The sequence below is a fragment of the Mus caroli genome, unplaced genomic scaffold (genome assembly GCF_978045245.1).
Source record: "Mus caroli unplaced genomic scaffold, Mus_caroli_1 scaffold_2, whole genome shotgun sequence".
In the NCBI taxonomy this organism is placed as follows: domain Eukaryota; kingdom Metazoa; phylum Chordata; class Mammalia; order Rodentia; family Muridae; genus Mus; species Mus caroli.
Window position 1 is genome coordinate 9,140,989 of NW_028227257.1, and position 27,822 is coordinate 9,168,810.

The 27,822-nt window shown below is 47.6% G+C and overlaps 1 protein-coding gene across 2 annotated transcripts in view; it reads left to right on the forward strand.

Moving 5' to 3' along the window:
- The window catches only part of Bcas1 (brain enriched myelin associated protein 1), an 88,576-nt gene extending 73,189 nt beyond the window's left edge, over window positions 1-15,387 (forward strand). Inside the window, exons 11-14 of one of the 2 annotated variants that reach the window (XM_085832093.1) lie at window positions 3,774-3,839; window positions 10,716-10,997; window positions 12,046-12,116; window positions 15,195-15,387. In XM_085832093.1, coding sequence (XP_085688219.1) covers window positions 3,774-3,839; window positions 10,716-10,997; window positions 12,046-12,116; window positions 15,195-15,258 — 483 coding nt within the window. In that variant the 3' untranslated portion in view covers window positions 15,259-15,387. Of the gene's footprint in view, window positions 1-3,773; window positions 3,840-10,715; window positions 10,998-12,045; window positions 13,038-15,194 lie in introns of those variants that run through there. The other variant, XM_029468981.2, reaches the window with a different exon arrangement.
- The last annotated feature ends 12,435 nt before the right edge of the window (window positions 15,388-27,822 follow it).

Consider the following 27,822-nt stretch of genomic DNA (forward strand, 5'->3'; position numbering starts at 1 on the left):
CAGCGCTGGAGTCAAAGGCTTGCACCACCACACCCACTCACTTCTTTTAACTTTTTAGCTTTGGCTGAAGGGTCAAAATCCAGTTGCATTCCTTTCCAAACAATACATGAACTGATTACCAAACGTTTCCGCTCAAATGCTGACCCTCTGAATGACCCGTGTCGGAAGCGGCTCCAACACTCCTCAGAGTGTCAAGTCATCAGAATGCACAGAACCATACAAGCAATGAAAACCAGCATCGTTAACATGCAAGAAGGCTCGAGACACCACCGCTAGAGTCTAAACTGCAGGCTGAAACGATTCACCTTTGAGTCTCAGGAATAAAACCACACATGAAACAAGTTACTCGGCCAAGAGTAAGAAAACCTCAAAAACTGCTTCTGAGCCTCTAAGCTTGTCTACGGGCACTAAAAGTCTCTGAAAGTGTCCTCAAACAGTAACCGCTGGTTTTGACAGCCGGTAAAAATAAGCCTCAGCGGTTAGGGTTGTGTGGATGGTAAAGTCCAACCTGGATTATCTGAGATGTCACCGAAACAGGGTTCTGCAGACTTCGGGAGGAAGGAGCAGGGCAAGGAAGGGCCGGTGGGAGGGACTGTTCCTCATGAAAGGGAGTATTAAGGAAGTGGCCTCAGATGAATTTGATGATATCTTTATCTAAAGCCAGCAGTCCTTTAGCTTGAGGTGCACGTGCCTTCTTGTGCCTCAAAATGAATGGAGAGAAGCCATCGAGAGGATTGGAGGATTCTCCTGCTTTTCCTTAGGAAGAATGAAAATGGCAGCCATCTTCCTGAGGGCAGGGGGCTGGAGCTCTGCTCTCACACTGTCAGCAGTGTGGCATGGTTCCAAATCCACCCAATCCTCCTCCAAGACTACCGAAGAGATGGAGGGAAAGGACAAACATCCAAACCCTGAACTGGAGAAGCAGCTGTGGAACACGTCAAGTTCACTGTGCTCTCATAGGACACCAAAGAGCATCACTGTCAGGAAGCTGTGCAAAGACCAGTCCCTGGCATCCAAGAAAGCTATTGTGCTCATACATGTGGTGGTTGCTTTCCTATTGCTGTGATAAAACACCGTGACCAAAGCGACGTATAAAAGAAAGTCTACTCGGGCTTATAGTTCCAGAGAGATAAAAATGCACTGTGGTAAAACAGAGGCATAGGGTTGGAACTGGAGGCTCCGAGCTCACACCTTCCTTTCTTTGTTTTTTAAGATTTATTATTATTATATGTAAGTACACTGTAGCTGTCTTCAGATGCACCAGAAGAGGCATCCAATCTCATTATAGATGGTTGTGAGCCATCATGTGGTTGCTGGGACTTGAAATCAGGACCTTTAGAAGAACAGTCAATGCTTTTAACCACTGAGCTATCTCTCCAGCAAGCTCACACCTTGAACTCAAAGGAGAAAGCAGAGAAACGGCAATGATGAGAGCCTTTAAATTCTCAAAGCCTCCATTGACAGACTTCCTCCAACAAAGCCACACCTCCCAAGCCTCCCCAAACAGTGTCACCAACTGGAGCCCAAGCGTTCAAATAACAGAGCCTCTGGGGACATCCGCATACAAGCCACCACACATGTCTGTATTTTGCAACTGAACATTTTCCGAGGGGGTAGGGGGAGACAGATGGCTCGTTTGGAAAACTGTTTGACTTCCAAGTGTGAGGACCTAAATTTCACTCCTGGAGCCCATATTTAAAAGGCCAGGTGGCTCGTGCTTATAGTCCCAGCACCGGAGAGACAGAAACAAGCAGATCTCTGGAGTTCACTGGTCAGCCAGTCTAACTAAGTCAGTGAATCCCAGGTTCAGTTGACTCTGCTTAGGAGGTGAATGCGTCCTGGGGAATATCTCTCGTGTTCTTGAGCAAGATCAAGCTCTTAGAAGAGCACAAGAGACCCAGAGGGAGGAAAAGATGCTCTCCATGCCTGAGGTTCTCAGTCCCCTGTAGAGAACACACTGATCCATACTCGGAAACCTTGGTGAATCCCAGTCTAAGGAGAGTGCATGGAAGCCAGGAATGGTGGTTGTCTTAGCATCCCATTGCTTGTGAAGAGACACCGTGACCAAAGCAACCCATAACGGGAAGCACTTGACCGGAAGCTGGCTCACAGTGTGTTAAATGGTTAGTCTGTAACCATTGTGATGAGGAGCGTGGTGGTACACAGACAGGCATGGTACTGGAGAGGCAGCTGAGCCCCTGATACATATCCACAGGCCACAGGAAGGGAGGGGGTGGGAAAGACAGAGAGAGACAGAGACAGAGACAGACAAACTGGGCCTGGCTTGTGCTTTTGAAACCTCAAAGCCCATCCCACTGACACACTTCCTTCAGTAAGGCCCCACCTCCTGATCCTTCCCTCTGACACTTTGAGCGTCATCTCTCAGACTGAAGAGCAGCATGTAACACTAATCCCTCAGAATGCATTTGAGCTCCTGTAAGGTTTTCTTTGTCGTGAATGTTTGGTATGTGTGCTTATATATATGTTTGCCTGTACCTGGGTGTACACTGAGAGTGTGTGTGTGTGTGTGTGTGTGTGTGTGCACATGTGCACCTGAGGCTGATGTTGAGAATCTTACATGTTAAGGGCGTGGTCTCTTGGTTGAACCAGGGGCTCTCAGATACAACTAGCCTATGTTAGCCAGGAATCCTGTCTCCACCTTCCTCCAGTGCACTGGGATCACGAATGGCCGCCATGCCCACCCAGCTTCTTGGGGTCTGGGCTCTGTCTTCACACCTGCCACTTGCATGGAAGGTGCTTTAGCCACCGGGCCAGCTCCCGACCCGCCTCGCATGTTATCAGGATGAAGTGTTCTGAGCTGTGCTGTGCCCTGTGAGTGTGTGCTGTCTGTTAAGAGAACATCACAGTTGATAGCGGTGCAGTTGGGAGTCCCAGCTTCCTGAGCAGCTGGGAGGAGATGATGCTAACCAATGAGAGCGCATCCTCACGTCACGTGGGAGTTTGATCGCACCAGCACAGTTTGTGGCCAGTTAGAGCACTGCTCAGAGCCCCCTGAGGAATTTGTTAAACCCGGGTGGCTGAGCCCCAGGCCCAGAGTTTCTGATTCTGTGGATCTGGATCTAAGCAGGTGTGAAGAACTTACATCTCTCTAACAAGTCCCCAGGTGAGTCTGGTGCCTCTGGGCCTGTGGCCACACCTTTGGAACCGGTTGCTTAGCTCACCTGGTTGAAGGAATCAAAGATGCCCTGTTGAGGAAGCCACTGACTCTAGGGGGCGCTAAAGGATGGAGGATGGGTGCTCATTAACTCAACTCTCCTCCACTGCCTAAAAGTAGCAAAAAGAGTTAGCAGGCAAGTTCATTCATTCATTCATTCATTCATATCTCTAACCTCCTTCTCCTTCCAACATTACTTTCTTCCCCTCCTCCTTCTGAAAGAGGATCTCATTAAGCCTAGGCTATCTCATAGTCCTACTGCCCCCGCCCCTAAATGCTGGGTTTACAAGTGTTTTCCTGGGGAGACAGGAGCAAATGTCTATTTAGCCCATATATAATTTTTATTTCATTTATTTGTTTGATTGATTATTTGTTGTTCCTTCGGGAAGCTAATACTTGAATTCATCAGACTCTGATGACACAGCCCCAGCTCTCCGAGTTTCCTGTTTCTTTCCAGTTTTCCTGTCTGTATCCTAAATATCAAGGATATATGAGGGGTTCGTCGTCGTCGTCGCTGTCTTTGGTTTTAGAAGAAGTGCGTGCACCTGTGCACCGTTGCTGTGGTAACTGAAAGGATACTGTCTGTTTGTTGTTGTAGTCAGTGAGATCGAGCGAAGGGATCCCCCGCTCGGAAGAAAGTAACGTGAAAGACTCCAGCTGCCAAGTAAGTGACCGTGAACTCAGCCTGCGGGCGGGTTCAGCCTCGCGACCTGGAAGTTCATATCCACTTGTGAAACATTGCCTGGTTAAGCACCCACTGTATACCCAGCAGCATTGGGCTCTACAGACATGGTATGGGGCGAGTCCTCAACGCTTCTCTCTCCGTGTGGAAAGTTTCTTCCCAGCCTTCGAGTTTTAGCAGAAATGTCACCTCCTCAAAGAGCTCCTGTGCCCCGCTGTCATCCCTGTCATAGGGTTTGCTCCCTTCTCGGTGCTGTAACGATTCTCATGTCTCTCTTGATTCTTCTCACCCGTGTCTGGAACATTGTAGAGCAAGCAGGTGCTTCAAGGTTTTTCTCATCTTCTGTGGTGCCTGGCACAGAGACTTATTAGATCAACAATGCTCATCTCCTTACTTTCTTTACTATTGATGAACAGAACGCTTGACATCTGTGCAGGTGCCTTCCTTTAAAAATGAGACCATGGGCTGAGTGGTGGCCCGCAGCCCTCTTCGTACAGGGTTTGCCTCACACATGCGAAGCCCTGGGCTCCATCCTGGCACTGCATAGAACCAGGCATGCCTGGTTGCACATGCCTGCAATCCCAGCACTTAGGAGGCAGAGGGAGGAAAATTAGCTGTTCAACATCATTACTAACCCCCTATTTTATAATACAGCACTCTTTTAATTTAAATAGATACTTCCATAAAAAATATCAGAGCTCTTGTGTTAACTTTAATAATACAAAGAAGTGCTTAAAAGCCTGTGTTTTAGACTCAAAGGGCCTGGGTCTGATCCTGGCTTAAAGGGGTTTTTTTTGTTTGCTTGTTTTTATGGATTTTTTTTTTTTTTTTTTTTTTTTTTTTTTTTGCTATAGTTGTTTGGAAAGATTGCCAATCTCCCAGTCCCTCAGTTCCCTTACCTAGGAGGATGTAGGGGACGCAGACTCGATAGAGCAAGCGTCCTGCCTAGATGAATCACTACTGGGCAAGCACTAGGAACACTCCTGGTGTGGAGGCTCAATAAACAATTTAATGTCAGGGTAGGCTGCCAGAGCGAAACGCCATACAGTGAGTGACTCAAACCGCAGGAATTTCTCTCACACGTTTCTGTTGGCTGGAAAGGCTACAAGCAAAGTATTGGCGCGGTTTAGTCTCTCCCGAAGGTTCTCTCCCTTGCATGCAAATGGCTGCCTTCCACCTTGCAGGGGAAACAGGAGGAAAGAGGAGGAACGGGGGAAGAAAAGTGCCCCCTGGTGTCTCTTCCTAGAATGACGCTAAGCCTATGGAATCAGCTCCATCTGTAGGACCTCATTTAACGTGCATTGTTACTTTGTTCCAAACATGACCACAAAAGGAATTCGTTTTCAGGGGGTGAAGTGGAGTTGCACGATTCAGCCAACTGCGGTGCTCCTTGTCATTATTGTCAAGCTGTTGGTAGGGGTTCACCATCCTATTATTTTGCTTATAGCACATGAATCTACAGCATAATTCAGAATGCAGTCTTGATTTCTACTTCTATTAATAATTATGAAAGTACATGTTTTCATATGTTATGAATATAATATTAGAAATCATGATGTTTTCCATTTATTTTCTTTTTTATACCTATATTGGACCCCCAAATCTACACACAATACTGGGCACTTTGGAGCCTAAACTTTCAAAGGTTCACCTTGGAAACACAGTAAACTTACTTTATACAAAAAGGAAAATACAGGCCAGTGAGATCCCTCAGTGGGTAAATTCTGGTCGTGACACCCTGCCAACCTGAGTTCAAATCCCAGACCATACAAAAAGCTGGATATAGTGGTACACATTTGTAATCCCAGGTCTCCTATGGAAAATGGGAGGCAAAGACATAATTACCTGGAAGTTCATAGGCCAGATAGCCTGGAGGACACTGCACAGAATCAAAAGCAAGCAAAGGCCCCAAAATCAAGAGAGACCTGCCTTAACAGGGGGAAGGAGAGAACTGACTCTGAAAGGTGTCCTCTGACACGTGCATGCACACACACACACATACACACACACCATGCATACTGCACACACATGCGCACACACACATGCCACATACCATACATGCTGTATATACATGCACATATACACACACATGCCACACACGCAGATACACTACACATACTACACACACATACATAAACACATACGTCATACACACAGATACACTACACATGCTGCATGCATACAAACACATACATATACACATAATCCACACATACATACCACACAGATACACTGCACATTCTACACACACATACATACCACACACACACATACACACTGTACATACTGCATGCAAGTACATGCATGTGCACACACACACACACTTATTTAAAGGACAAATCCAGTAGACTGTCTAGCTCATCTGGACCCTGCAAAGGGACAACTATATACCAATAATTTTAGTGGTTCTAAGACAGCAGTGACATTAGTGGCACTGAGTGGGCAGGAAACCTCCTGTTTATCTGGAGGCTCAAACGTCAGTCTGAGAACTCCATTTTTCAGGTCCTTGAGAAGTGATGTGTCCTCATCAGGAGATGACAGAGGCTTTGTTTCATCTTAGAGGGAGAAGGGAAGTAGACACCCTGTCCTCTGAGGTTTGTCCTCTCGTGGGTGTTTGTAGAAGCCTGAGCACTCCTAGCCTCAGGTGGCCTCCAGAGTCCAAATAAAATGAGACACGCCGGTAGCTGTCTTCTTCCACTTCCTGCTTAGATGGTTCACATGTGAATATTTCTGGTGTGGGTTTTGAAAAAGAGTCAGACTCGAGGTAGAACAGTCAAGTCTTCGGTATTTAATATAACAAAGGCATTCTTGCTCTCGAGTGAATCACCAGATTAAACCAGGCTTGGTGACACAGACTCGAGGACCTGGAGCAAGAGAATTTGAAAGTTCAGGACCAGGCTGAGGGAGAGAGTTCAAGGACACCCTGGGCAACTTAGTAATTAATTCCCCTGCTTTAAAGCTTCAAATGAAATAAAGTATGGATGTAGCTTGGGGATAGAGCACCTGCTGAAATTAGAATAACATCCAGGCAGTGGTGACCCAGGCCTTCAATCTCAGCACATAGGAGGCAGAGGCAGGAGGATCTCTGTGCGTTAAAGGCCAACCTGGTTTACAGAGCAAGTTCCAGGACAGCCAGAACTACATAGAAACCCTGTCTCAGGAAAAAAAAAGTCAGAATAATAATCAGATTATCTTTTCTTTTTAATTATGTGTCTTTTAATTGTGTGCTTGTCTTCATGTGGAGATGATTATGTGAACACAGGCGCTTGGTCAGAAGAGGGTGTCGGATCCCATGGAGCTGGAGTTACAAGTGTCTGCTTAATGTGGGTCTGGAGGACTAAACTCCAGTCCTCTGCACGAGCAGCAAGAGCTGTTAACATCTAAGCCATATCTCCAGCCCAAGAAACTAGGGATGCACTGGGAAAATAAACAATACAGACATACATACATACACACATGTATACATTAACCATGCCTACACACATCCTTATTCAGTCATACGTATATACATGCATATACACATACCTATATGCACAAGTACACAAATCCATTTTTAAGCCATTAAAAAGAACATGTAAACATGGCGGGGAAGAGGCACCCAAGGGCCTGCCCGAAGTTCTCTCACAGAAACCCACTGGCAACTGCTGGTCCTTGGTACAGCCCAGTCCTGACTCACAGTGATGTAGGAAGGCTTCAGGGTCCCAGAGTGTGACTTGCTGGCCAGTCATTCCACACTTAGTAAGAAAGCCCCTCAGTGGCCACTCTTCCCTGGTACTGGATAGAATGGATGGCCATGGTGTTCCCCGAGGCACTGGAAGGAGGCAGAAAGAGACTATCAGAGCAGTGTCCCAAAAAAAGGGAGGGTGGGGGAACAGGAGAGGATCTCCAAGAGCCAGGACTTGACTGAAACGCAGTAGCCAGCATCCCAAACCCTAAGGAGAGACTGGGAAGAATAACAAGGAAAAACCCTGCCCCCAGATAGAGTTTTTCCTGAGAAGGGAAGGGGAGTCCCTGCACCTGGGCAGTGAGTGGTGTGCCCCTAGTGTACACCCCTAGTGTGTGCCCCTAGTGTGTGCCCCTAATATGCGCCCCTAGTGTGTGCCCCTAGTGTGTGCCCTGTGTGTGCCCCTAGTATGCGCCCCTAGTGTACACCCCTAGTGTGTGCCCCTAGTGTGCACCCCTAGTGTATGCCCCTAGTATGTGCCCCTAGTGTATACCCCTAGTGTGTGTCCCTAGTGTGCACCCCTAGTATGTGCCCCTAGTGTGTGCCCCCATGTGTGCCCCTAGTGTATACCCCTAGTATGTGCCCCTAGTGTACACCCCTAGTATGTGCCCCTAGTGTGTGCCCCTAGTGTGCACCCCTAGTGTGTGCCCCTAGTGTGCACCCCTAGTATATGTGGCTCTGCCTGTTTCCCATTCCCTAATCTGCACAATACAGTCAGAGCCTCACAGTTTCTCAGAAGGAGGAACTGCAGGTGGTGGGTGGGAAGAGGCTGGCCAGATCTTCTGTTAGTCAGGGACTTTCCTGAAAGTCAAGCTGTCAGTTCCTTGTCCCGGAGCCTCCTTCCTCTAAGAAAACCCAAGCTGATCTCCACTCTGTGTCTGGCATGATGTGGTACTTTGACCCTCAGGTGACCTTCCCCAGAAGAGGTCATGAAGAGGCTCTTGGATGCCTGTTCACACAGCAAGGACATGACAGAACTATACTCAAGCCAGGTCTCTGACTCCAGAATTAGCTTTTGAGTCACTGCAAGATGCTGGCATCCTCTACACAGTTTGTGGAAGCACAGAGATTTGCACAACAGGACAGGTTCCTAGCTGTTCCAAGGGATGCTGTGCTAGGGGTTCCCTTCATCTAGAGGAGACAGCTGCTCTGGGCTTCCTATGCCACTCAGAGATTCTCCTCAAGTCTTAGCACTGCTAGGAAATGACAGGATGAGGGATCTTTCTGCAGAATAGTTTGAAGGGTGCTGGCTACGTTCACAGGCATCTGTTTCCTGGGAAGCTGCAGGCTCCACGAGCTTGGGCTCAGAGCAGCCACTTTGCTTGTCTTCTACGGCTTTCTCAGTGCTGTTCTGACTTCACTGATGCAAAACTGCTAGCTTCTATTCTCCCTCAACACTGCAGGTCTGCCGTCAGACTTCCTGCCTGGGTACAGGTCAGGACTTCACGAACCGGAGTGTGTAGACCTGTCGCAAGGGGATCAAATATACGCGTGGGGTGGTAGGTTACACCTGCAAGGTTTACTGTGACCTTCAAAGCTGCTGTTTTAAAGCTGATATGGATTGCGCCTCACAAGAGTTCCCTGGCAAGGTCTCAGAAGCCCCATGTGGGGCCACAGGCCCTTATTTCTAACACCAGCACTTGGGAGGCAGAGCTAAACCAGACAGACCTCAAGGTCGAGGCTGGCGCTGGCCATGTAGCTGGCCGTAGTGTCTCCCAGCTGGGATCTAGCTGAGCATCCACTAGCCCATGGATGATATCTGTGACAGTGAGTTCCTCAAATGTCTCCAGCTACTCCCTTGCACAAAAGCCAAAGTTGCTAAGGCCTGTGTTCATCTGACACTAGAGAACTTGCTTGGGCCTCAGTTCGATCGCAGCCAGAGAGTAAGATTTTATGTGGTTGTTTTCCTTTTCCTGCTTTTATATTGTCTATATGGGTGGACATTTGAGTTCAAAATTGTGATGAGAAAAAGGGTTCTACATACTATCAGATTTAGGGTTTTTTGTTTGTTTGTTTGTTTGTTTGTTTTTTGGCTCTATGTAGCTATGGTTTTTTCAGAACCTTCTAGGAATGGGTTGGATTTATTTGTTTGTTTACTTTTTACAATCTTCACATTGTAGGTACCCTGTAGAGTGTCTCATTTTGGTATTGAAAGATATCCATTCAAAACTAAAAATGAGTATTTTTTAAACTACCATTTCATGAAATAAAAAAAAAACAGTTTCACATAAAAATATAAGCATGTATAATTATAAATTTCAAAATGAGCACCCTCAAGAAAGAAGTCACTTATGCTAATTATGGGATGCTCTCTCCATGCCCGGCCTATGCGTGAAAGGGCTCCAGGAACGGCTGGATCCAAGGGCATAACGCGCAGCCATCTGAACGGATTTCTTTCCCACATTCTCAGCTCTGCTTCTTTCTGTGTTGATTTCCTGTCCAGGCATATTTTTTTCTCTTGAAGCGTAGTCTTAAAGGCCCAGGCTTATATTTTCATAGCTTCAAATCTGATGGGACTGAAGCCAGGCCTCTCGATTAACTTTAGCAAAGCTCTAGTATCAGATCAGCTCTAGTATGAGCTATCCTGAACCAATCAGAGCTGTCTTGAGCTTCCCTGAACCTATCAGAGCTGTCTTCAGATATCCTGACCCAATCAGAGCTGGCTTCAGATATCCTGAACCAATCAGAGCTGTCTTCAGATATCCTGACCCAATCAGAACTGTCTTCAGATATCCTGACCCAATCAGAGCTGTACATGCCCTATCAAGTACATTGCTGTACTGGCCAGGCCTGGGCCACATACCTGGAGTAGGATTAATTTGCCTAGGTGTCATGGGGTAGCTGTTAATACTGCCCTAGTTTACAGATGAAGAAACTGAGGCTCTGGGGAGTTAAGTGGCTCGGCCCAAGTTATGCATGTAGTTTGCCAAGGAACTTGCAGGGAAACCATAGTTAGTAATGGATTGTTGCAAGATAAATATATAAATAAATGCCACCTGTCATGCACGGCCTTGATAATTTCTTTTTTCTATCTCCCGCACTTTACCCAAACTCATTTCCAACATCTGAGCATCTCTGCTATTAAGAATCATCTTTCAGACACTAAACAGGGCCTTTGTTTGGAATTGTTGTAGACGTCAAACTCCGTGGAAAAGACGCCCTCACCCCCAGAGCCAGAGCCCGCGGGAACAGCTCAGAAAAACAAGGAGACCTCCTCCTCGAAGGACAAGAAATCAGTGGACAAGAAGTCAGAGACCGAGAACAGCAAGCAGAAGAACGGCAAACAGGAAGCCAGAGAGCCGGCGCCGTGTGTGCAGCCGCCCACGGTGGAGGCAAACGCAATGCAGACTGGGGACAAGACCCCAAAGAAGTCTGAGAAGCGGCGACAGTCCCTCGGGGGCTTCCTGAAGGGCCTGGTAAGCAGATGGGGTGTTCGAGGCTTCTTTCTCGGTTCTTGGTTAAGGGGTGTGGTATTCAACTCCAAAGTGGGAGCTCACCGGAAACCTGGTGAACAAATGACTCCCCTGCATCTGCTGGGTACCAGGCACTGTTCTAGGCACAGAGAGCAACAGACACACAGGCTGTTCTGGAGTCCAAGGATAGAGGCAGGAAGGATGAAGATGCCAGGTGTGGGGGACAGGATGATCTAAATAGTATCGGGGACCGCGTGGAGGAGAGCAAGACCAAACACCTATGCTCCCAAGCCACTCCACTGCAGTTCTGCTCTGGCTGCCTCCTAGCTCTGTGTCCTTGGCTGAGTCACTCAACCCAACCCCTTCCTGCCTCAGTTTCCCCCGTTGTCAAATTGAGGTCATGGTAACAGCTGCAATTCTGTTGCAGTTTGCTTTCTATTGCTGTGATAAACACCATGACCAACAGCAACCCGTGGTAGAAAGGGTGGGACAGTAGTGGTGCAAGACTGCATGCATCCACCTGCCACACTGGGACAATAGTGAGATGCAACCTCCAAATGCCGAGGCACTCGAGGCCCCGAGGAGGCAGCAGACTGAACCCACAGAGGAGGAGGATGTCAGGTAAAACAGAGTAAAATCACTTCAGATAGTGCTGGGGAACAAATCAGGGCACCATTTTGTTAGAACCTGAAAGAATGAGCTATTGACAGTGGCTAGGGATGTAGAATGAACTAGAATAGCAAGTCCCACCCTGGCCTCTGACCCCTGAACCTTGACCCCTGACCCCCGACCTCAGGACTGCTCTATATGTGTCACACTTTGAGCACACTTTATCTGGGAGCACCTCTCAGAGATGGGTTTGAGCACTCCCATTTTAAAATCAAATCATAATGTGTCTAGGATTTCACAAACCCAGGAAGCAATGTTACTAGGTATTAATTAAAGCTAGACATCTGCCCATGAGCACTGTCATATTTACGTAGAATAAGCACGTGATAAGTCCCCCTTGCTGCTGTTGGCCTCATGCTGGCTGCTTTATGTTTTTCTCCAGGGACCAAAGCGGATGGCAGATGCTCAGGTGCAAACGGACCCGGTATCCATTGGACCAGTTGGAAAATCCAAGTAAACAAATCACCCAGTTCCCACCGGGTTCTCCTCCCACTCCATCTACTGTCCAGACCCACACTGTGTATATATTTTTTTCTTCTTCTTCTGGCCAGCCAATGAAATTCTGCCTACAACTTCAACCTGAATTGTTGTAGATCGAGGTGTATTATTTACGTCTCTGGTCCAGTCTTTCCTGGCATATAAGTGTAAACATAGCTTAGCAGGTTGACCAGTTGATCCAAGGGAGCTGGTGAGTGCCAGGTCAGGGAGGAAGTAGGTAGATAAAGGCATTTGTGTTAAGTTATGAAAAAAATGGCAGGTATCCAGTAAGGTGCAGAAGAAAAGTGCTTATGAGACAAAGAATATCTGGATTTGTAGCCACTCTTGCCACATCCTCTAAGCCTGAAGAGGGGAAGGGAAGACTGGTTTATTTCATTTCACGCTTGGGGGAAGGAGGACTCAGGGCAGGTATCTATGTTGGGCGTCTGCCAACTTTTGGAACAGGATGTGTGGGCTGTAAAGAAGAATGGGCAAGAATTGGTTTTCAAATAGGGTCCTTGGAAGTTATCAGTGAATGGGGGAAGTGATTTGCTGGAGAGGGCTTGCTAGGATTTGAGGGAACAATTACTTCTGGGGCACAGGGACAAGGGCATGAATTCCCAACTTCAAAAGGAAGCAAAATGAAATAAAGGTGCATGTTCATTTTGCAACACAAGGGGGCGCCAGGATCTCCGCTTTTCCCTTTGCATCAGGTACCCCTAACAAAGATTTGTTTCTGCACTATTTCATTATTAATGTTTCTCAGATGGCTGAGGGACTTGCTTCATCTGTTCCGTCTGACGCTTATCTCACGCCTGTCTGTAATGTCCTAATGTTTTCATAATGTGCTCTGATAAAAACCCTCCCCTAACCCAGTTAATAAAAATTGACAGATTATGCGAATACTTGAGGTGTTTTTTTTTTAATTCTTGTACAGAGAACTGAATTGGACTGTGAGTCCATTAAGATGGAATTGCCAAGTACCATATGATTGACTGATAGTCATCTGTATTGTACCTTTCTTTTCCCAATTTAATAAAAAGAATATATTACATTTTAGAAAAGCTTTTGATTCTAAACTTCAAATGCAGCTCGCTGACAACGCTCTCTACAAGGGCTGCGTCTTTGTAAGCAGCTGGAAGACAGTGTCCGCTATGAATGCCCACACACGTGTTCAGATATACTCTCACACACGACTCTGTGTCCGTGAACATTCATACTCACTGCAAACTCAGATAGGCAGGAATACATTGGTGTCCACATATGATCAGTTCACAGCCTCTGCCCTAGCCAACCAGGTTTGACCGCCAGTCCTTCATAAGCCAATTAAAAGAGCCAAATTAATGATAAAAAACAGATTCTTTCATGTGGCCACACTGGGAAGAGGGAGAAAGATTCAAGAGTCTCTCCTGCCTCCCACAGGCCGTCTTCAAGGTCCTTCAAGTCGAAAACAGGACTGCATAGCCAAGCAGTTCAGCCCAGGGGCAGTTCCCTGCTCACCTCTACCTCAGCTCCAAGTCCCTCCTAGGAGCAGTGACGCTTTCTCCAGTAAACTCCTCCTCTAGCCCTCTCCTCCCTCCCTCTCCATCCCCCACCCTCACCCCAGGGCTTCAGCCTTTTCCTTCTCCTCCTGGGGTCTCCTGGGGAAAATTTAACTTTCTGAGATTGGTTGTTTCCATAGTCTATAGTCAAAAAGGATCGCAGGTGTCCCTTTAGAATATATTCATTCTTGCCAGACTGGCAAATTTACACACACACACACACACACACACACACACACACACACTGGCAGGTTTTACACACACATGCACGCTCATACACACACATGCACGCAGAACATGAGAACTGTCTCACAGGGGTCAGAAATAAACATTGACATCTATCTTGTCCTAGCATGAATGAGAACACAGGAAACACACCTAGAACAGAACAGACTGGAAAACTGGTAAATGTATCCAAAGAGCAGCCATGTCTGGGAGGCCCCCAGATGTGGAGGAAGTAAGGCAGTGTGGCCTGTGGCCTGTGGCCTGCCAGCACACTGACTGGATTCTAGGTTTCAAATACAGATCAGCAGTGGTTTCCTTTAAGCTAAACTTGATTCCTGGATCCTCAGGACCTGATTTGGAAATCACTGCCTGTTCCTTGCTGGGTTCAGAGTCCCGTACCATGCTAGAAGGTTTTGCTGGAAAGATTGGGGTAGGGTGCTAAAAGCACCTTGGGAAAACTGGAAGAGTGGGAGAAGTGGTCACACCACCCAGTCCTTCTGAGTTGACAACAATAAGTCCAGCCAGCTGTCAGTTCCTTTGTCTGCAAAGCCCTGGGGGTGACGCCTGCTGTGACCTTTTGCCAGCCTCTGGGCTAGCTCTGCCTGTAGAGGAAGTTGGCCAGTTTCACCTTACAGGGCACTGGTGCCTCAGGCTCGGATGAGAGACTTTAACAGGCAGGATAGGGAGGTGCAGAAGCAGTGGGGAGTGACTGACTTGGGCCACCGGGCAATAGCAACCTCCAGTTTCTAAACACAAGTCGGGATGGAAGGGGTTGTCTGAGAGAAGCTCAGCAAAGCCCCTCCCAGGTGTTTATTCCTGGTCCCTCCCCTCTCCCAGGCTGAAGAAGAGGGCACTCTTAATGAAATTGTGGTTTGCTTTTGTTTTTATGAAGGCCAGGAAATTTAAGCCACAAACTCAGTGATTTATTGCTGGGACCGTAAACCCAGCTGTAGTTTAAGAAGCAAGTTTTGTGCTTTGTGTGAAAGGTGCGTTTTCCGTTGCAATCCTTTCTCTGATGCAGAGTTCACTAACTGCCCCAGCAAGGCACTCCCTAAATCGCACAGAAAGTTCACAGGACTCAGAGGGGGCAAGAAACTGAGAGCTCGGCCCACAGAGCCCAACCAAGCTCTGGCAGGTGGAGTGAGGAGTGAGAAGCAAACCTGACAGGCACCAAAACATTCCAGAATCCTAGCCCCAAAGAAAACCAAATAAAGACGTGCGGGAGGAGAGGGACAAAGGTGCCCGTTGTCTCCATGAGTCGGTTAATGATTCGCTGATTTATTTGTAGGTGCTCAGGGAAGTGTCTCCTCTCTCTTGCCAAGAAGACGTGCCTTTCCCAAGGATGGAGCTAGTGAGATGAGATGCCCGGCATTGTGCGTGCAAGTTACACACACACACACACACACACACACACACACACACACACACGTGCATGCACATTCTCAGTGATGCCTCCCAGTTCCTGCTGACAGAAATTGTTTGCCTAATATCCATAAAAGAGTTCACTCAAAGGAGCAGTTATTCCCAGCAGCCCGAGGCCACTCTTGGATTCATCCTGGGGGGGGGGGGGGGGGGGAAGGAGCCACAAACCTAAAGAGCTGCCAAAAAAGAGGAGGGGAAAAAGAAAGCCAGAGAGAGTACTGTTTTGTTTGTAGCTCATTAAACACAGGTCTCTCTCTCTCTCTCTCTCTCTCTCTCTCTCTCTCTCTCTCTCTGTTTCTCCCTCTCTCCCCCTCTCTCCTCTCTCTCTCTCTCTTTCTCTCTCTCTCTCTCTCTTTCTCCCTCCCTCCCTCCCTCCCTCCCCTTTCTCTCTCTCTCTCTCTCTCTCTCTCTCTCTCTCTCTCTCTCTCTCTCTCTCTCAATGCCTACCCCCCAAGCACCATGCAAACAATCGAACAATCCAGATATAGTCCAGACACCCCCCCCTCTCCGCCCAGAGCAGTGGGGGTCTCATTAGATTTTAAAAGTCCAGAACATACCCCTCTGGCTCCCCCCAATGACCCAGAAGAAGGCTAAGTGTCCACATCCAGGGCTTGCAGGTGTGGTCCCTTCTGTCCCAGAGCCCCAGCCAGGTCCTGAAGCAATAAACTGGAGCTTGGGGTGTAACTCAGAGCTACAGTACTGGCCCAGCACAAACGGGGCCTTGTGTTCCATTTCCAGCGGTACAGGGGTGGAGGGGCAGCAGCGTGGTAATGAACACAAATGGAAGAGAAAATCCTTCCCTGTCCTGCCTGTGAGGAAGGAGAGGGAAAGGGCAGCAGTTACCCACTTTCCCACGGTGCAAACCCCGAGATTAGGGCTGGGCTGCCGGCGGGGCTCAGCTTTAACCACTCTCGGGGTTCTCTTTAGAGCCCTTAAGTAAGCAGTTTGGCACAGTGTGCAGAGTCGGGTTTGTCCCTGGTCAGGACTGTGTTTACTCTGTGGATTGTGGAGCAGCGTGGGCCCCTGAAAGACTGCCTGTTAGCAACAAGGGGGGAAAGGACAGCAAGCAACGTCCAGACATTGATTCTTCAGTCTGTAGTGGAGGCAGAGACACTGGGCCAAGGGTCGATTCTCCAGAGGTTAGACGCCCTCCCCCCCTTTGGCTTCCGTATAGCCACCCATAAAGCTACCTCCCGCTCCTCTGCACCCTGGGGCCTCTCACTTGCCAGGCAGAAGCCAACCACATGATTTAACAGAAACCAGGATACAGGTCACGCTGCCTGACAGGATCTCACATACAGCCTTCCTGATGCGTTTATCTAAGTTACAGCTGCGTGCCCTCTCCTCTTCCCCCCTCCATTCCCCCCTTTGTCCCCCACCTCCCTGCGCGGACTTTAAATGTTTCCTTACATCTTCTTAGGAGCTGATTGGCAGGGACCCTGTATGCATTTGTTTCAGATTTCCAAATAGGTGCTTCCTGACAAAATGGCCCCAGCTGGCAACTATTGCCTTTGAAGGAGTCTTGGGAGTGGCACCATCATTCAAACGCCTTTTACGTAATCCGACCACATGGGGGCGCCCAGGAACTGGGTTCCGCAGACTGACCAAACTGCTTCCGACTATATTGCCTACCCAGGAAATTGAACCAAGAGTCTGTCTGTTGACTAACTTCCAGAATACTGTCAGGTTTCACTAAGAGAACGGGAAGAGGTGAGAGAAACCGGTCAGGTCAGTTGCTATCTATGATCCTCACAGCCCTCCAAACAAGGAGGAGCCAGTTGAGATTTCTGGTCCTTTCTGTCCCACCTTGCATGAAGCTTTAGGGAGAATGTGTGGTTGCCAAGCATTCGAGCAACCTTGACTGCCTCTATAATTTCCCACAACCTGCGCCCCCTACACACACGCGCGCGCGCGCGCGCGCGCGTTATCGGTCGGGTGAATTAGCATCTCTGCTCAGTACTCAGTAAAACAGCAGCCATTCCTGCACAGGAAAGCCAGAGTCTAAGAAACAGAAGCCCCCTATTCCCATGAACGACTAATACTAGCCAAAAGGGTATTTATTTATCTGAAGCATGGTGTTTGCGGCAGCCTTGGCTTTGGTTCTCAGAGATTGTTCTGACTTGACAATGAAATGCATCCTTACATATAACAGGTGTTGTGCCACAGCCTGGCTCTGGTCCGGAAAGGCTTTGCTCTGCCTTGTTCTGTGGGTTAACTTTGGACTACAACTAGTGACAGATGATAAGTTCCCTTCTAGGCAAGGGGATTATGGGATTATTAGAATCAGTTTCACCTGAGTGTTTGAGTGAACTCGGCCTTGAGAAGGCAGCTACAATGACTACAGCAGCTGACAGGAATGCCCAAACCAACCACGCCTATGAAGTTTCTGCTAACAGGACCCGTGTGAGCCAAGGCTCAGCCACCACAGCACCATCGTTAGGGGCTGGGCTTCTCCAGATCACTGCCTCTCTGTGCTTCATAGACACTGCCCGGTAGTCTAGCATGAAGCCTGGGCGTGGCAGGTGCTCATTGAATGTCATTTGAGCTGCTAGATTGATGGGCCACTAGCCCTGAGAGTGGGTGAGCATATGCGCTGGTGAGCTTCGCTCAGCTCCAAATGTTTGATCATGCTAATCGCATCTATGTACCAGGTGGCCAGCTCAGGGGCTCTCGGTCGTTTGTCCTGAACCAGCAGATGCCGCACTGACGGTGAAGCTTAAAAGGGATACAGGGCCCTCACACTCTAATCCAGACACTCTGACCTAAAGTCCCCAGAATGGGACCCAGCCCCCGGTGTCCCTAAGGAGCCTCCCGGCAGTTCCAATGTAGGAGAAATTCGGAAAACCCCTGAGAGACCACACCACGAAGCACCCACTGGGTGTGTGGTCTGAGAATGAAGATACCAGGAGCTAGCATGGACCCTCACTAGAAGTCAGGTGCTGTGCAGGCAATACTTTGCTTACTCTCCCATTTTACAGATAAAAAAAAAACTGAGCCCACAGAGAGTAAGAATGGTGTTGACCCAGGCTGAAACCCAACCAAAACCATTACTTTTATGTTTCAGAGACAGAGTCTCAAGTATACCGGGCTGGCTTTGAACTCATTACGTAGCCAAGGATGAGCTTAGACTTCCAATCTTCCTGGCTCTGCCTCCTGAGTGTAGGGATTACAAGCGTGTGTCATTGTAGCTAGTTCATGCGGTACTGAAGATCAAACCTGAGATCTTGTGCATGGCAGGAAAGCCCTCTGCTACAGCCCCAGCCAGGGCAACATCTGCTCTTAAAAGCCTACGGGAGATGCAGGAAGGAATGAGAAAAGTCGTGAGGACCGTGTGAGGATGTGACATTGTGGGACTGAGAGAAAGCATGGCTCCAGGCCGCTTGGGTGGAGGGTGGCCTTCACAGAGGGAACAGTTGAGCTCATCCAAGAAGAATGAAGAAGGCTTGGCCAAGGGTTCCCAGAGGAACAGGGAGTGCCAACGTATAGAATCCTCCCAGAGTGGACGGTAAGTAGTTCAATATGGCTGGCTGGGTAGTGTGCCTTGGAGGCCAGAGGCCAGGAGGCAGCATAGAACTGATTTTCCAGGATGTGAAGGAGTCTGCTGTAAGAATCTGAAGTTGTCTATAAGCTGGCATTACAGTTTCTGTGGCAGACAGCGTCTCAGCGTGAGGACGACTCTGATCCCCAACAGACACCCACAAACTCTCTCTTCTCTTTCTCTCTCTCTCTCTCTCTCTCTCTCTCTCTCTCTCTCTCTCTCTCTCTTTCTCCATCCCTCTCCCAATAGGTAACCATAGTAGGTGACATAATTAACCTGGCATTTTGGTTTCAAGTAGGGTCTAATAAAACACAATTCAGGCAATATCTGCCAAGTGGCTGACTATCCATCAGATATTAATTACAAAGTGCAGCACATTCTTTTTAAGCTTAAGTAACGACTATAAGAAATATCCACAGCGGGGCTGGGGAGATGGCTTCGTAGTTTGGAGCACACTCTGTCCTTATAGAAGATACAAGTCATGTTTTTAGCACCCACACAGGGCAGATCACTACTGCCTGTAAGTCCAGCCCGAGAGAGTCCAGAGTCTTTCTGTCCTCTGGGGACACTGTACTCATGTGCACATATAAACCCATATACAAACGCATGCACATAATTAAAAAAAAATCTTTGTATATAAAACAGATATACCCACTTAGATAAAACCTTTCAACGAATTTAACCATTAAAAAAGATACCTACCAGCTGGAGAGATGGCTCAGGGGTTAAGAGCAATGACTGCTCTTCCAAAGGTCCTGAGTTCAAATCCCAGCAACCACAGGGTGGCTCACAACCAGCTGTAATGAGATCTGATGCCCTCTTCTGGTGTGTCTGAAGACAGCTACAGTGTACTCACATTTAAGTAAAATAAATAAATCCTTTTTAAAAAAGATACCTACCAAAACATTCATTTCTTTTTTTTATTGTTTGTTTTTGTTTATTGTTTATTTGCAGAGACAGCCCTGGCTGTCCAGGAACTCACTCTGTAGCAGGAAGGTTTGCTATGTTGCTATGTATTATAATGCTAAATTCTTTACCAGAGATCTAGGCCTGTGACTGAATTCTGTTCACAAGCTTTTACTATGCAAACCAACCTTGTTCCTTAATTTAAAATTATCGGTTAAAATAAAATTGGCTACAGCCAGTGACTGGAGCGATTAGAGGTAGGTGGGTTTTGAGTTACCTGGTTGGGATGGAGAAGAGAAACCAAGAGGAGGAGAAGGAAAAAGAGGGTGGGGGAAGGAGGGAGAGGAGGAGGAGGAGGAGAAAGAAGAGGAGGAAGGGAGAGGAGGGAGAGAAAGAGGAGGAGAACGTGGAGGAGTAGGAGAAGAGGGAGGAGGAGGGAGAGGAGGAGGAGGAGAAAGAAGAGGAGGAAGGGAGAGGAGGGAGAGAAAGAGGAGGAGAACGTGGAGGAGTAGGAGAAGAGGGAGGAGGAGGGAGAGGAGGAGGAGGAGAAAGAAGAGGAGGAAGGGAGAGGAGGGAGAGAAAGAGGAGGAGAACGTGGAGGAGTAGGAGAAGAGGGAGGAGGAGGGAGAGGAGGAGTGGAAGCTGATGTGAGGGAGTGGAGACTGACCATGAGCATATGTGGTCAGGGGAACAGCAAGTATCTGGGGCACACCTCTGGGGAGGTGCCAGGCCAGCAGTTAGAAAAGGAGGTCAGTGGTTACCCCTGAGGATCCCGCAATACCTCTCCTGGTCATATATCCAGAAGATGTCCCAACCGGTAAGAAGGACACATGCTCCACTATGTTCATACCAGCCTTATTTATAATAGCCAGAAGCTGGAAAGAACCCAGATGCCCCTCAACAGAGGAATGGATACAGAAAATGTGGTACATTTACACAATGGAGTACTACTCAGCTATTAAAAAGAATGAATTTATGAAATTCCTAGGCAAATGGATGGACCTGGAGGGCATCATTCTGAGTGAGGTAACCCAATCACAAAGGAACTCACACAATATGTATTACTATGTCCAATTTTCTGAGGAACCGCCAGACTGATTTCCAGAGTGGTTGTACCAGCTTGCAATCCCACCAACAATGGAGGAGTGTTCCTCTTTCTCCACATCCTCGCCAGCATCTGCTGTCACCTGAATTTTTGATCTTAGCCATTCTGACTGGTGTGAGGTGGAATCTTAGGGTTGTTTTGATTTGTATTCAGGGATCTCTTTCTGTTGCAGGATTTCCCCTGTCCAATCATATTAGGGCAGTGAGAGACCTGTGATTGAACAGGAAAAAGGGAGGTGGAGCTAAGACTTACAGGGACAGAGAGCATCTCAGGGGAGCAGGGAGAGAGAAGAAACTGAATGGGGGCCGATGTGATGTTATCAAAAGGTTAGAATAATTGGGATAACGCTTTATTATTATCAATTGGCTCTGAAATTATTTTATTGGCATCTTGTAAATTGTGATATATAAATCTGATTGGATAATTAAGCTTTAAGAGTCTTGATTCTACCAGGGTACTGGTTATTGTGATATGATGGCTGACCATGGGGTGTGTGGTAGTGAGAGGAACTCAGGGACCCCCACCAGAGTGATGGCCTGGTGGGAGGCCTGTGGTCCGGTGTGGCTGGAGAGTTGGTGGGCGGGCAGGAGTGCAGGAGCATTGTCTGACCCCTCAGAGAGTTGGCAGGTTCGTTTTTTAAATATTTCCTGCAATATCTTTTCTTTCTTCTCCATTCTTTTTTCTCTCTTATCCAGTGTTAGGGGGTAAAGAGTAGAAGAACGAAGAACCCACAAAGTAGCAAAAGTCAAGCTACAGATAGATAGATAGATAGATAGATACATAGATAGATACATAGATAGATACATAGATAGATACATAGACAGACAGACAGACATTCCACAAGGTCTGTTACTAGTGAATCCTGATACATTTTCCAAATGAAACACTAGCATCTCACCTTCAGTGGCAGGGGCTCTTCTATATATTAAGGGTCTCAGGAGGCCTGCAATCATGCCAATAGTTTGATGATGGAAACTGGATATGAGCCATGGTTTTAAAGTGCTAGAGGGCTGAGAGGGCTAGCCTACAACAGGGAGGTCCAGAGAATAAAAACAGAATGAATCTAGAAACGGATGGAGGAGGAGGTGTCAGTGTGGTAGCACAGCAGAGGCTGTGAGTGTCTGTTAGATGTTTACACTGCACTGTAACTGTGCAGGAGGGAGGCAGCTGAGGACATCTGGGGACAGGGTGCCTCAGCAAGTGTGGCCTTTCTGTGGCTGGAAGGGATGGCGAAAATACACACCCGTCAGTGAGACCCAGGGCAGGACAGAAGCTGTCAGCAATGGGGGCTGGGAGAGGCAGTGTTGACAGGAGGTTGGGAAGAGGATTCAAAAGCCACCACAGCATACTCGGGAGCCTGGCTGCACTAGGCTGAGGGTGCCAGCCCTTATGTGGTCTAAGTCAATGGTCACAACGGCATGACTGTGGCTTTATCTTCAGAACTGATAAAGCTAGAGTTTGGGTCGTGCCTACAGTCCAAACCACCTCTCCTCAGAGACACCTGGCACCGTGCTGTGCTGGTTGCTTCGCTATTTACAACAGCTAAGCCAAAGAAGCAGCCTAGATGCTGTCAGTGCACTGTGCACACATACTGCAGCCTCACTGTCTATAAAGGAAGATGGAATTATGACATTTTCAAGCAAATGTCTGGGACTGAAGATCATTGTATTGAGTGATATAAGCGGGACTTGGGAAGACAAATGTCACTATGTGGGAGGAGGAGGGCTCTAAAGGGAAGCAGGAGGAGGGGGAGGAATACCATTGTGAGGAAGGATGTAGAGGAGGAGGGAAAGGAAGCAGGGGCGGGGATGATGAATAATGTCATAACGAAATCCACTATTCTGAATTCTAACTTAAAATTAATTTTAAAAATTATTAAACCCTTAAAAATAAAACAAATACTGATTTTTTTTAAAAAAAGAACAAAACAGTGGTTATGGTCAGAGCACTGGCACTGAGTCTACAGAGCTGGAACTGAGTTCTGGCACTCATTAGCCATGTGGCCTTGAGCAGAGGGCTGGAGGTCTTCAAGCCTCGCTTTCACACCACTGAAGTGCTGGGCAAAGCCCCTTCATCAAAGTGTGATGGAGGCTTGGTGTTGCCTTGCAGGGTCTAACAGACGATGGAGCTGGACCACGCTGAGCACCCACTAAGTGCCTGCACCCATGGTGACCACTCAGCACCCACTAAGCGCCTGCACCCATGGTGACCACTCAGCACCCACTAAGCGCCTGCGCCCATGGTGACCACTCAGCACCCACTAAGCGCCTGTGCCCATGGTGACACTGAGGATTAAGGGGAAATAGAAATGGCAGGATCTGCCAGGCCATTGGAATCCCTGCCTGCTTAGAAAGTGCTTGCTGCCCAGGCATTAAGGACCAAAGTTCAAAGTCCAGCATGCACATAAAAGCTAAAGATAGGGGCACGAGCCTACAATCCCAGAGCTGGGCAGGCAGAGACATATCCCTGGGGCTTATTGGTCAGCCAGTAGCCAAATCAGTGCAAGACAGGGTTTCTCTGTGTACCCTTGGCTGTCCTGGAACTCACTCTGTAGACCAGGCTGGCCTCAAATCCATAGAGATCCACCTGCCTCTGCCTCCCTAGTGCTGGGGTTAAAGGCGTGCGCCACCACTGCCCAGGATATCAGTCCCTCTTTAATTAGTTACATCTAGGATCTGCCTCTAGACTTGATTTCAAAATCTTAAAACATCTTTTCCTTCCAAAGAGAATGGGCTGGAGCGGGAACATGAGAGTCCAGATGTGCACGAGAGTCCAGATGTGCACAAGAGTCCAGATGTGTATGGTTCCAAAGCAGGGCAACCACAGCTGCACACCCAGTGGGGAGGAAGAGAAAGGGGCAAAATGTATCCCCTCCCTTCATGGCCAAGGAAATACAGCAGGTGTGCGAATGGTATCCAACTCTGATAATCGCGTCAATCCATCCTGCAATAAGAAAGACAAGTGTAGCTGCTTGTATCACTAATGCTAATTGTGTTTCCCCCAAAACTGTTTGCACGAGAGGGTCTGCACTTAGCTTCTGGGAACCTGCCCCTAGTTGGTTCTGATTGGCAAATAAAGCTGCCAACAGCCCATAGCTGGGGAGGATGGACAGAGCCAGGATTTTAGGATTTCCTGGACTAGGGACAGGGAGGAGAGGTGGAGAATGGAGGAGGAGATCCGCCATGCCAGGAGAGTGTGGAGGAGAGGAGAGCTGTCATGCCTGAGAAGAGTGGAAGACAGAAAGGCATGGCCGGCCACCACGTGAAGGAGCCGGGAGAGCGAAGCCCTGAGGGCAGCCCAACAGGATCTAGATCAGCCAAGATAGAACACAGAATTCAGTAAATAGATTATCAACGGGAGGTAGGTTCTAACAGCATGGAGGTTAAGCAGTGGCCCAGCTCTTGTGCTGTTTAAGGCATATTAACATATAAAGGCTGAGTGTGTGTGTGTCTCGTTTGAGAGCATAAACCATTGAGGTGGGCAGGACAACCTGCACCAGGATCTATTCATTAAAGTTAATCCAACAGACAAGAGATTGTAGCGATAGGGAGATAAAAGGAGACACTGGATGATCTAACAAACAAACAAAAAGTTACTAAAGATCTCATCAGCTTAAAAAGAGAGAAAATGACACAGGGGACTGGGCTGAGCATGGCAGCTCTCACCTGCAATCCAGACACTTGGGAGCTTAGACAGGAGGATGTAGAGTTGGAGGTCAGCCAGGGCTATAGAGGAAGCCTCTGTGTCCGGGAAGGCACAAGTGTGTGTGGACTTGAACTCCTATCATGCAAAATTAATTGAAAACAGTTAATACATCACCATTGTGTTACAAGTGTATTAACAATTACATTAATTATAAACAAACCTAGCATTTCGATTTAAAGCTTCGCCCCTGCCCCCAGAAGCCGGTGAGATGTCTCGGTGGTTAAAAGGTAAAACAGCTCCTGCAGAAGACCTGAGTTCAGTTCCCAGCACACATCGAATGGCTCGCGACTCCAGCTCCAAGACACTTCTGGCTTCTTCAGATACCAGTGCGCGCACACACACACACACACACACACACACACACACACACACATACACACAAAGAAGAGATCTCATATCAAATGAAAAAAAACACTACAACTATATTCTTCTACAGGACATTTTAATGCAAACACTCGGAAAGGGTAAAAGTTAAAAGATGAAGCTATTGTTGGCAGTTGTGCAGTGGGGTTGGCACAGGTCAGTGACATTTGTTAAAGAGGAGGAGGCCAGATGATTAAGAGTCCAAGGCCATCCCAAGCCTACAAGATGGCTCAGCTGGTTAGGGGGCTTGCTGCCAAGCCTAAGGACCTGAACTTGATCCCTGGGTCCCACATGGTGGAAGGAGAAAACGAATTCTTGCAAATTGTCCTGACTTCCACGTGAGCGTTAATGGTACACATATACCACCCTCCTACACACATACACACACACACACACACACACACACAGAGAGAGAGAGAGAGAGAGAGAGAGAGAGAATAACAAAAGACAACAGTATGTTCTAATGTGGAAACATGGCTGTATTGACCCAAAGAAAGCTGCCTTAGCTAGTACTGAGTGCAGCAGACTGTAAGAAAAGAAGCAACATAAAATAAGAGAGATATTTTGTAATAGCAAAAACGAATCCATCATGTCCCCTGGAAAGAGGAATCAGTTCTATGGATCTGTATCTCTCAACATGGCCTCAGTGTGCAAGAAGCAGAAGCTGCCAATAAAAAGGCAAAACCAAGACATGTGCAGACAGTGGCAGGCTCAACAACACGAACTGTGACTTATAAGGAGACACAGGCAATAAGAAGAAGAGCCTTTGGAGCCTTTGATCAACACTGTATACACTTGACCTACAGAATCTCCATTACGGTATGTTTCCTGACCACAGTGGAATTAGCTAAAAAAAAAAAAAAAAACTTAGCAGAAGAGAACATGTCTAAGTAGCTGGAAATGAAGCAAAATGCCTCTGAAAACTCACAGTTGGTAGGTAGATGATAGATGATAAATAGCAGTTGATTGGTAGACAGATCAATGGATGGTAATTGACAGAAGATAGATAGATAGATAGATAGATAGATAGATAGATAGATAGATAGATAGATAGATAGATAGACAGACATGATGGGCATATATTGATAGGTAGATGATAAATGATAAATAGCAGTTGACTGGTAGATAGATCAATGGATGAATAATTGATAAAAGACAGACAGAGAGACAGACAAACAGACAGATGGACAGAAGATAGTAGAAGGGTAATGCAGAGTGAAGCATGATCCACTTAAGTTAGCAATCAAAGCCTCCTTTGAAAGCTACCTTTAAAAGACTTTCGAACACTCAGAATTAAGGCACACTTGCAGGAAGAGACGGGCTCCTGGGAAGAAGGCTCAGCAAGCTATGGATAGCAAGCCAGGATGCAGCACTCCTCTGTCTGTTCAGTTCCTGCCTTGAGCTCCTGCCACGACTTCCCTTGGTGGCAGAACATTACCTGGATAAGTAAGATGAAATCAGCCCCTTTCCTCCCCAGTTGCTTCTGGCCTTGGTCTTTATCACAGCAGTAAAAAGAAATCCAGGACAATGTTGTTTCTGGGCATTAGACCTGTAAGAACGAACTACAGGACAATGGACAAGCCAATGCAACTGTGTTTGTTCAAAAAACCACAGAGGGAGGTGTTCCTGCTGGATGCTGGTGTCAGTCCAACAATCAGGGATGTGCCAGAGCGCCAAGTGTGAGCTCCTGGTGGCCTGGAGCACACAATACAGGAGAGGAAGCCATGTCAACCTCTCCCTCCTCTCTCCCTTCCTTCTCTTCCTCCCCTCCCTCTCCCTCTCTAAGAGTGCACACACTATCTTGGACTTTGGCAGCTTTGAGTGGGTCATTCCTCAGGAGTCCCGGGCTTCATATGTGTTGCTGTTACTGTTATTTGTTTGATAAGGGTTTTGCTTTTTGTTTTTTTATTTTGTTTTGTTTCTTTGTGGTATTTTTTGTTTGTTTTTGTTTTGTTTTTCGGCTAGGACTTGAAATTTGTCAATTCCACCAGGCTGGCTGAGCAGCCAGTGAGCCCCAGTCACACACCCATCCCAACCTCCCCAGGCCTCGGATTACAGGTACAGGCTGCCACATCTGACTCTTCCTTCTATTCTGGTTCTTAAAATCAAACTCATGCCCCATGGTAAGCACCCCACCACCCTCACACTCCTCGTCGGTCAGAAGTCAGATCTTCAGTGGGAGACAGAGTGGGTCGGAACGTGAGCGTGCCACGGCTCTGATGGAGGAAATGGGGCAGGGGGTGGGGGGCACAGGGGAAGGTCAGAGGCTCCTGGAGAAAGAGAAATGTCCAGGTTGAGAATGAGGACCCAAGGAAGGCTTTGAATCCCAGGGTGACTCAGTCACTGTACACTGGTGTACACTGGTGTTTTGGAACAAGGAGGACTGGGAGCCAGGGCAGATGTAGGCATGAGTATTTACATGTGTGAGTATTTACATGTGTGAGTATTTACATGTGTGAGTATTTACATGTGTGAGTATTTACATGTGTAACCTGTGAAGGGCAAAGGACAGCTTTCCAGAGTTGATTCCCCCCTTCCACAGTGAAATAATGGGATCCTGGGCTCCAACTCAAAAAAGTTGACATGAAATGTGGACTTCTGCCCTAAGGGAGATTCAAGTACCTCACAGTCCAAGTCAGGAAGATCCAGCAGCCAGTGTGCTGCCTCCTCTGCTCTCGGGAGCAACCTGGAGCTGGAGCCTGTGCTTTTTAAAGGAAATTGCAGATTTGGTCATTAAGATAGAGTGAGAGGAAGTGAGCTTGTCAGAGAGTCTAAACCACCACTTCAGCACTTCAGAACTGTTAAGAACAAAGATTTCCTAAATACAGTTCAAAGTTCAACATTGAGCTAGCATGGCCTCCAGCCATTTAGGAGATA